Source organism: Notolepis coatsorum, assembly GCF_963971535.1.
Source record: "Notolepis coatsorum genome assembly, contig: SCAFFOLD_308, whole genome shotgun sequence".
Taxonomy (NCBI): domain Eukaryota; kingdom Metazoa; phylum Chordata; class Actinopteri; order Aulopiformes; family Paralepididae; genus Notolepis; species Notolepis coatsorum.
This window is the reverse complement of record NW_028171124.1, coordinates 256,912-267,709: the sequence shown is the minus strand read 5'-3', so window position 1 is coordinate 267,709 and position 10,798 is coordinate 256,912. Positions and strand designations below refer to the sequence as shown.

Below are 10,798 nucleotides of genomic sequence, written 5' to 3'. Positions count from 1 at the left end.
AAGAAATAGTAAAATAGTTCCCCTTTAACCTAGTGGTAGTGTAGTCACTACCGTGCCGCGTGTCTAACTAACACAATGCACCAGCCATCATGTTTGTGTCAGTAGATATTACTCTAGTGAGAGTATGAGCCATTTGATTGGCGATGTGTGTGTATGAGAGAGAGAGAGAGGGAGAGAGAGAGAGGGAGAGAAATAGAGAAGAGATAAATGGACAAAGAGATAGAGACAGAGAGAGATGGGGAGAGAGAAAAAAGATAAACAGACAAAGGGATAGAGAGAGAGAGAGAGAGAGAGAGAGAGAGAGAGAGAGAGAGAGAGAGAGAGAGAGAGAGAGAGAGAGAGAGAGAGAGAGAGAGAGAGAGAGAGAGAGAGATTTGTTATTAACCTCGCTTGTGTTTGCCAAGGTGGATACCCAGAGAGTGTCAAGCTGGTGGGATCTCCCAGAATCCTCCACTACTCGGCCTCCCTTCACCTGGTGGACATGCTGCCCAGCCCCCCTCCTCCCCCGCCCTTAGACGACAGCTCGGATACACACAGTCTGACCTCAGAGGAAGGGTGAGGATGGATTACCTGTGTCTGTACAGACAGAGCCATGAAGGCTGCTGATGTCATGTGACCCAGGCTCATTGAAACATATCACTAACATATCACTACTGTTGTCATGTGACCCAGGCTCATTGAAACATATCACTAACATATCACTACTGTTGTCATGTGACCCAGGCTCATTGAAACATATCACTAACATATCACTACTGTTGTCATGTGACCCAGGCTCATTGAAACATATTACTACTGTTGTCATGTGACCCAGGCTCAATGAAACACATCATATTACTACTGTTGTCATGTGACCCAGGCTCATCGAAACACATCACATGTTACTACTGTTGTCATGTGACCCAGACTCATTGAAACACATCACATGTTACTACTGTTGTCATGTGACCCAGACTCATTGAAACACATCACTAACATATTACTACTGTTGTCATGTGACCCAGACTCATTGAAACACATCACTAACATATTACTACTGTTGTCATGTGACCCAGGCTCATTGAAACACGTCACATATTACTACTGTTGTCATGTGACCCAGGCTCATTGCAACACATCACTAACATATTACTACTGTTGTCATGTGGGGACCCACCAGAGGAAGACCTGTGACCCATTGTGGGTCCCAACCCATAGTTTAAAAAAGCAGGTACTCAATGGCAGCATTAGAGTTTAGTTCCACTTGTCAAGCACCTACGGGAGGCTGCAATTCTAAACTGGCCCCTGTAAACATCCAACCCCCCCACCCAACCCCCTCCAATGTACAGTTTCTTCCCCCTCAAATGTATATACTCTCTTTTAGAAACTGTATTGTATATCTTGTATGTCATAAATGTCTGGATGAAACAGTACTGTTTATCTGTATGTCGTGTATGTCATAAATGTTACGATTAATTGAAAATGGGGGACCCTGTCACTCTGATGTAAACAAGACGAAAGTCTTTCTCTGGTCTGCATCGCCTTAACAATTGTGTGTATTGAGCCGTACTGTATTGTACCCATTCTGTTAATAAAGTTTTCAATCAATCAAAGTAGCAAAAACAGAGAAGAATGGCCCCTCTAAACAATAGTAATTTTTCTCTGCAGTGTTCTGGTCAGAATAAATCAATGTTGAAAGGTACTCAACAGGGTTTACTTGTAAACACCTCAATTTTGTTTATATTCACTTTTCCACTCAGACAGAGTTCTCCATGAAATCTGGTTCTCACATTTCAGGGAGAGCGAGATCAGATCACATCTACCAAATCTCTACTGTTATAATTGCAAATAGCGTTTGTAATTGGGCATGTCCACATAACAGCAGGGACGGGGGAAAGGTGGTTGCTTCTTAACAACTCATTCAGCGCCAGCGATTATCCCCATCCCTGTAGTCAATGGGCCACGCTTTAAAAGATAGGCATTTTCACTGTGCGTCACGATGTTTGCAGAGCTATATCTATATTCTATATTATAGACAATAATAGGGCTAATTTGACAGTCACTATCTCTCGTCCAACATGTAAAAAAGTTATTTCATGTATACGTTTGCGTGTTATCCCGTAGCTATAATATAGAATATAGTTATAGCTCTACAAACAAGGTGATGCACTCCTATCTTTTAAAGCGTGGCAGTGCTAGAACGACTAATTCCCGGCGGTCAATGAGTTAAGGGCCATTAACGTGTATATATATACGTTTTTTTATCGTTTTTGCTTTTTTTCTATTTTAATATTCTATTCAATGTCACGGACCCGTATGTTGCCGTTAAAAGGCATACTGGGACACTGAGGGTGCAGTACCAACCAGATCCTGCTAGTAGGCAGTATCAAGAGTGCAGTAAACCCTGTTCCAGACCGGGTGTTACGTTTAAACCGCTCCGGGCGCAGTTTTCTAGTACAGGGAAGCCTAGGGCTTCACTCGATCGCATTGAATCGTTTTCAGGACAATCGATGGATATGTTGTGTTGGATTATGTCGTGGACCAGATGGACATCAGATGGACCAGATGGCGATCAAACAATTGGAATATTCTTTTTGGAATACCCCTGACCACAGGTAAGGGCTATCTGACGTCAATTTCAGCATGATCCAACAATGTTTTCATACCGATCCAGCTTCATGCATTCATGATGAGACATAATACCTATTATATACATTTGATTTGGAAATAGTAGCGTGTCCAGGGACGAAACGCCAATGCTTTTATTAGAAATTCACGTTGCGCCCTATAGCCGACCTCCCAGGAATTAGCCCGGATCATTCCGAAATTATATTTATATTCACCACAGCATTCCGTCCGAACGTATTCATGAAAAAAAAAATCTTTTTTGCATCTTGGACAGAAGATGGTTACTGTCAAATGACCATAGTATTGTATCCATAGCTATAATATAGAATATAGATAAACAAGGTGACGCACAGTGAAATTATGTAATGGAAACCTGGGCCCTGTTCCTCGTACCTGGCTAACTGAGTATCAAGTCTGGTTCGAATGAACGAGACTGAATCAGCGTTCGAGGAACCAGGGAAAGCCTGGATTCAATTAACATCGGGTTAATTGAATCTGGCTAATGGGACTTTTGATCGACTTAGTTGAACCAGGTACGGGGGAATAGGGCCCTGGCCTATAGCTAGAGCAAGATGGGGCAAGGCCTCGGCCCTGAATGAGTTAAGAGGCTAAGACACACGGCATCTCTAGTCACAATACTGTTGTTGTTGTTGTTGTTGTTGTTGTTGTTGTTGTTGTTGTTGTTGTTGTTGTTGTTGTTGTTGTTTTACTGTCCTTACTTCCTACAGTCTATCCACCCTCAGCTCCAGCCGCTCGACGAGGCTCACGGTAGACGCAGCAGGGTCTCTCCAGTCGGTCTGTCCCACGTTGAGCCACGGTGGGCTCCGCGGGTCCCCGACCACCGGCACCGGCACCGCCTGCCCCTCCTCCTACAGCCACCTGTCCTCCAGCTCCTACGGCGGCAGGTCACTGAACGAGCACCAGGGGGCGACGCTGACCTCGCGGGAAGTCGCCCAGTACCTGGAGCTCAGCCCGAAGATGGGGAGACGCAGGTGAGAGGTCACCGCGGAGACCGGGGGTGAAATAGTATTATTTGGTGCGGAGGGAGGCGGAGCCAATGAATGGTTGATGGCAAACTGACGGTTTTGTTCCTGGTGTATGTAAATAGTTAGGATGGTTAAATACACAGGATATATTCCTGGTTTATGTAAATAGTTAGGATGGTTAAATACACAGGATATATTCCTGGTTTATGTAAATAGTTAGGATGGTTAAATACACAGGATGTATTCCTGATATATGTAAATAGTTAGGATGGTTAAATACAGAGGATATATTCCTGGTTTATGTAAATAGTTAGGATGGTTAAATAAACAGGATATATTCCTGATATATGTAAATATTTAGGATGGTAAAATACACAGGATATATTCCTGATATATGTTAATAGTTAGGATGGTAAAATACACAGGATATATTCCTGATATATGTAAATAGTTAGGATGGTAAAATACACAGGATATATTCCTGATATATGTAAATATTTAGGATGGTTAAATACACAGGATATATTCCTGATATATGTAAATATTTAGGACGGTTAAATACAGAGGGTATATTCCTGGTTTATGTAAATAGTTAGTGTAATGGCAGAATTTCTTTAGACTTTTGTTTTCAGTGCGTGCAGCAAAAAGGTTTCAGATTCGTGTCCAATGGTTAATACAAATCTGTATCCACAACTATGATGTACACGCACGGACTCCAGGATACGTTTGAAGGTTCTTTACTTTCATTTGGGCAGTCACAAAATATACAACGTCATTCTTCTAATCTTCTTCATAGGATATAGACAGGACTAGGATCAATGGACTACGGTCAAAAAGTTATGTGCTTCCGCCTTCCTAACTGCATGGGCACTGTCTCACAACTAACTAGACAATACATGTTCATGGCAATTCTAGACTCTCACACATGCGCAATAACACATCTAAAGTACATTTATGGTTAAATGCAGAGGATATATTCCTGGTATACTGTATGTAAATAGTTAGGATGGTTAAATACACAGGATGTATTCCTGGTATTACATTTAGTCATTTAGCTGACACTTACAGTATATCCAAAGTGACTGACAAGTTCCATACCACAAGTCAGCAGGAAGGGTACATATCTGGCAGCTAAGGGTCAGTAACATTGTTTGTTGTCAAGCTGTGTTGAACTTGAGTGCTACAGTCCTGAGTGCATAGTAGTATAGACATAGTAACATAGCAGGTAGTAGGTAGTAGCATAGTAGGTAGTGGTATAGACATATCAGCATAGTAGGTAGTAATATAGACATAGTAGCATAGTAGGTAGTAGGGCTGACCCCTATTAGTCGATTAGTCGACTGATCTGTCGAAAGGAACCATAGTCGACTGGCCAACCTCTTAGTCGAATATAAAAAAAAAATGTATAATTATTATTATTATTTTTTATCATTCTTTCCAAAAGAAAAGAGGCATAGAAGCATGGCTAACGCTAATGACGCGCATACCAGAGGCTAACTGTCTACGAAAACAGGCACAGAGGCACTGAAAGAGGATTTCACCATCTAATGAACACACTAGACTAGACAAATATCAAGATGTATCCATCAGTGGACCAATTGCATGCTTTTGCAGAAGACAAGAAGCCTTCAGTCGACTCCTTCAGACATTAAGCACCCCCCACAGCCCAAATGGAATGATACAAAAAAAAAAAATTATACTTTCTTTTTATTTTATTTTATTTTTGTCAACCAATAGTCGACTAACGGCAAATTTTGGCCAATCATAGTCGACCATCCAAATCCTTAGTCGGGGACAGCCCTAGTAGGTAGTAATATAGACATAGTAGCATAGTAGGTAGTGGTATAGACATAGTAACATATTAGGTAGTAATATAGACATAGTAGCATAATAGTATAGGCAAGGTAGTAGCAAAGTGCATAATAGTAAAAGACAGTACAAAGGTTAATAATTTTTTTCTCTTCATTTCAGATATTGATATGTATGTTAAATGCACTTTGCAAATAAGAGCTTCCCTCCCGTCTCCTCAGCGCCATGTCAGCGCAGCCCCCCTCCCTGCCATGCCCCTTCTCCCCCACGCTGGGCTACATCTGCGGCCCCCTCCCCTCCGACCAGCTGGATGACGTGGGCGGGCGCATGCTGACCCGACAGACCCGCCTCCGGAGCACGCCCCCCTCCTCGTGCTGCAGCGAATGGGAGGGCTCGCTGTGGAACAGCTGGGGCTCGGTGGTGGAGGACGGCGACGCGGTCAGCGCCCGGACCAGCCTCATCAGCTCCGCCGACGGATCCTTCGTCCACGACTCCACCTTCTCCCGCCTGCTGGCCGGAGCGGCCGAGTCCATGAGCGGAACCTCCTTCTCGGGTATAGAGCCTCCTTCTACCTGACCCTCTTCTTCTTCTTCTGTCTCCCTGTCTCCGGCTGTCTCGGAGGCGTGATTTTTTTTTTCTTCCGTAGCCGCAGTTCGCGGAGACGCTCTCTGATTGGCCACTGACGTTTCTGGTCATGTGACATGTGCGCCCAATCGCGTGACGCCGCTGTGTCTTTGCCCATTTCCGCCTCGAACAGCATGCAAACGACCTAACGCCTAGTTCTATCACTGGTTAAGCTTATAGGCGACTTTCGAAAGTTGGTTACGGTTAGAGTTTGGATTCAGGGCTGGCGTTCTATCGCCCCCTGCTCTGAGACAAACTCTAACCTTAACCAACTTCGAAAGAGTCGCCCAAGCTTAACCGGTGAAAGAAACAGGCGTCACACGATTGGCCGCACGTGTCACACGACCAGAAACGTCAGTGGCCAATCAGAGAGCGTCTCCGCAAACTGCGGCTACGGAAAAAAAAATCACGCGTCTCGGAGTGATGACCGGAGTGTTGAACGTCCCGTGATGAAGACCGGGAGGACGCGACCCTCTCTGCGCCGCCCCTTTGCCTCAAATAGATCCGCTATCAGCTCTATTTTTTATCTTTCAAAATGTTCAGTTGCTATCGCTATCAGCTCTATCTTTAATCTTTCAAAATCGGCGCTTCACTACACACATGAGTGCATGCTTACCAACTGTTTCGCCTGTTTTATAGCAACACTACTATCACCGACATCTAAGAAGGGAGATCCCCCCTTGAACGGCCCTTCTAAGGTTTCTCTCCTCCACATTGCCTGTGGTGCATTTTTTCCTATTGCTAGGTTTTAGTGAGTTGTTCCTTACCTCCGCGTGGGGTATGTCTGGGAGCGTTGCATTTATTTTGCATTTATTTAAAAAATAATTGGACTTTATGGTGTTCTTGTTTTGTTCTTGACTTATTGTGATGTTTCTTCTTGACTTGTTTAAAGAAGACGTGGCCGACCCATGGGGACATTAACGTGTGTTGTCGGGCCTTACAAATAAATTTGACTTGACTTGACTTCTCAGGTAGAACCTCCTTCTCAGGCTGGGTGTCTGCACCGATTAACCTGATTCAATTTAGATTCACAAGGTCCAGATTCTATTAGATTCTATATGGATTCGATTAGGCTTGGTTTCAGGGGGCTAGCACCTGGCGTTGTCGTCAAGAGAAGAAGAAAAAAAAGCAAGACTCTTCACACATCCACCAAAAAAAGACATATATCTCTCTCTCTTTCTCTCTCTCTCTCTCTCCACCTTCTACTTTTCTCTCCCTCTCTCTCTCTCTCTCTCAACCTTCTACTTCTCTCTCTCTCTCTCTCTCTCTCTCTCTCTCTCTCTCTCTCTCTCTCTCCACCTTCTACTTTTCTCTCTCTCTCTCTCTCTCTCTCTCTCTCTCTCTCTCTCTCTCTCTCTCTCTCTCTCTCTCTCTCTCTCAACCTTCTACTTTTATCTCTCTCTCCACCTTCTACCTCTCTCTCTCCCTCTCTCTCAACCTTCTACTTTTATCTCTCTCTCTAGTCTCCACCTTCTACTTTTATCTCTCTCCCTCTCCACCCCCCCCCCTCTCTCTCTCTCTCTCTCTCTCTCTCTCTCTCTCTCTCTCTCTCTCTCTCTCTCTCTCTCTCTCTCTCTCAGCCAGCATATTGAAGCTGTGGAGACCTGTTGTGTTGAACACCTTTCTCCACTAGAGGGAGCACCAGCATCAGTCCCCAGTCACCATTTACTGCCACTAGAGCCCAGCAGCTTTCTCTCAGCCAGTGGTTCTCTACCTGCTGGGAGGGAGTAACCTGGTCGCAAGATGACTTGGCTGTAAAAAGATAAACAAATACATCATCATGTTTTTAATCTTCGGTTCAGATATTTTAAGTCTAAAGCTCCCATCCAACTATCAATCAAGTGAAACAGGGAAACAAATTATGTTGGTGCATGACCATGTTGGGGGTCAGAGTTCACCATTATGTCTCTGCATGACCATGTCGGGGGTCAGAGTTCACCATTATGTCTCTGCTTGACCATGTTGGGGGTCAGAGTTCGCCATTCTGTCTCTGCTTGACCATGTTGGGGGTCAGAGTTCACCATTATGTCTCTGCATGACCATGTCGGGGGTCAGAGTTCACCATTATGTCTCTGCTTGACCATGTTGGGGGTCAGAGTTCGCCATTCTGTCTCTGCATGAAAATGTTGGGGGGTCATGAAAAGACATGCATCTATTGTTTTGGGGTCACATGTTGAAAGGTTGAGAACCACTAAGCATCATTCAATAATTTCAGAAGAGTACAGTGGCAAGAAATATGGTATATTGTGTATCTTTGAAGAATTATCTTATCGTATCTTACTTACCCTTACCCTCTTCTCTCTTCTCTTATCTTCTCTTCTCTCTCTCTCCTCTTCTTTCTCTCTCCTCTCTTCTCATATCCTCTCTTCTCCTCTCTTCACTTCTCCTCTCTTCTCTTCTCGTCTCTCATCCTCTCTTTTCTTCTCATCCTCTCTTCTCGTCTCTCATCCTCTTCTCCTCTCTTCACTTCTCCTCTCTTCTCTTCTTGTCTCTCATCCTCTCTTTTCTTCTCATCATCTCTTCTCCTCTCTTCACTTCTCCTCTCTTCTCTTCTCGTCTCTCATCCTCTCTTTTCTTCTCATCCTCTCTTCTCCTCTCTTCACTTCTCTTCTCTTCACTTCTCCTCTCTTCACTTCTCGTCTCTCATCCTCTCTTTTCTTCTCATCCTCTCTTCTCCTCTCTTCACTTCTCCTCTCTTCTCTTCTCGTCTCTCATCCTCTCTTCTCCTCTCTTCACTTCTCCTCTCTTCACTTCTCCTCTCTTCTCCTCTCTTCTCATCTCTCATCCTCTCCTCTCTCCTCTCCTCCCCTCCTCTCCTCTCCTCTATAGACTTCTCTCCTCCAGCCTCTCCGCTCAGCGCCCTGTTCCCAGCGAGCCGCGAGGGAGACGGGGGGGACGACTGCTACGGCGACCTGGAGCCTATGCCCCTCTGGGACTGGAACATGGCCTGGGTGGAGGAGATGGAGTCTCAGTGCCGACTAGGCCAGTACCCCCCCCACCACAAAAACATGACCTTTGACACCTAGAGACACCGCCGGCCACACTAATAACAGTAGAAGAAGAAGAAGAACACGGCGAATGACAAACAAAGCTGAAGTGACCGGGCGGGTGGTATACGTGTTCGAGAGGGATGGAAATATTTTGTTTGTAGTCCAGTGAATTCAGGTTGATTTCACACTACTGGACGTTTGATTTAGTGGAGATCTCTGAAGTCGGGGAGTATAAATAAGTCGCTGGGCTCCAGATGGAATTGGAATCGACTCCTTGACGTTGAGGATTCGTCCTCTGCCTGCAGACACAGGCCGGCACCAGCTGTGTGGAAGTTCAAACCTAGCCTAGTTAGAATGTGAATTCCTTACTATGTAGTATGTACCCTTCCTGCTGACTTGTGGTACGGAACTTGTCAGTCACTTTGGATATACTGTAAGCGTCAGCTAAATTACTAAATGTAATATATCAGGAATACATCCTGTGTATTTAACCATCCTAACTATTTACAGTACATACAGTATACCAGGAATATATCCTCTGTGATTTAATAATATAAAAGCGCTCGCACCGTTTGAGTTATGTTACAACGTAGCTTTAAGCAACAAGTAAGTAGTTACACATGCCCTCGCGTAGGTGTAAATCATACAGTGCTACAGCAATACACTCACTAGGCATGATGCCACACAGCATGCCACACAGCATGCCATGCCCTGCAACCCAGTAATCCAGTAGAGATTAGGTCTGTCTCTGATTAAGGATTTGTATAGTCGACTTTGATTGGCCCAAATTTGCCGATAATCGACTGGCAGTCGACTACGCCCCCCCCCCCCCCCCCCCCCCCCCCCCCATCCCCCATTTGGGCTGTGGGGGGTACTTAATGTCTGATTTAACTTAAATCAGACATTAAGCACCCCCCACAGCCCAATCAGACATTAAGCACCCCCCACAGCCCAAATGGAATGATCCATTTAAATTGTTTTGCATTCGACTGAGAGATTGGCAGTCGACAATGGCTCCTTTCAAGTTTAAAGTTTTTTTCCGATCGATTAGTCGACTATTCCCTAGTAGAGATGTAATGTATTGATATGACAATTTAATATCGATCAATCAAGCTCTGGAACTCTGTCTCTGATCTTCGATTGGCCACGAGTCCTACGAATAACTTTATGTTCAAACTAGTTCGATTATGCCCCACGAATCGCTGTGCAAACTAATTTAGTAGCTGATCAAGGGCTCGTTCACACTGGCCTTGTTTAGTCCGGTTTAGTCCGTTTAACCCCCGTGGTGTGGTTCATTTGAGCTGGTGTGCTGGTGAATTCAGGTCCGTACCAAACAACCGCACCCTGGGCCGCCTGTTTGAGACGGTCTCGGATCGCCTCCAAGTGAACCCTGCAGCGGTTCGTTTTGAGGTGTGAAAGCAAAGCAGGAAAAGACCCATATATATGACATTTCCCATATATTTCCAAATGTGTGATGATAATATTATTTTCAAAAATAGCCAAGAAATGTAAAAAGAAAAAAAAATACTAAAGAAATACCTTGCATGCATAATTCTGCCGCATAATTAATTACTGACCATGAACATATAGCATTTCATTTTCATCACATTTGTGCAAGCCATGGTCGAGAGCACATTATGTATCCACATATATAATCTCCCAAAGGTTTTTAATTAGGCTTTATAATAACATTTATGCAATCAGGGTTTGTAGGGGGGATGTGTTGCCAGATTAGACTGATAAACCTTTTTATCCTCTTCATACGCTATGCTTAATTATTCC

The 10,798-nt window shown here is 44.3% G+C and overlaps 1 protein-coding gene across 1 annotated transcript; it reads left to right on the top strand.

Annotated features, from left to right (window-relative positions):
• Positions 1-416: 416 nt before the first annotated feature.
• LOC311248348 (roundabout homolog 4-like) lies at positions 417-10,432 on the top strand (the record flags this gene model as incomplete). Its single annotated transcript, XM_084339246.1, has 5 exons — positions 417-555; positions 3,336-3,599; positions 5,624-5,955; positions 8,856-9,012; positions 10,339-10,432. Coding segments are annotated over 5 exons (986 nt in total), but the record flags the coding sequence as incomplete, so codon positions are not given.
• Positions 10,433-10,798: the final 366 nt, after the last annotated feature.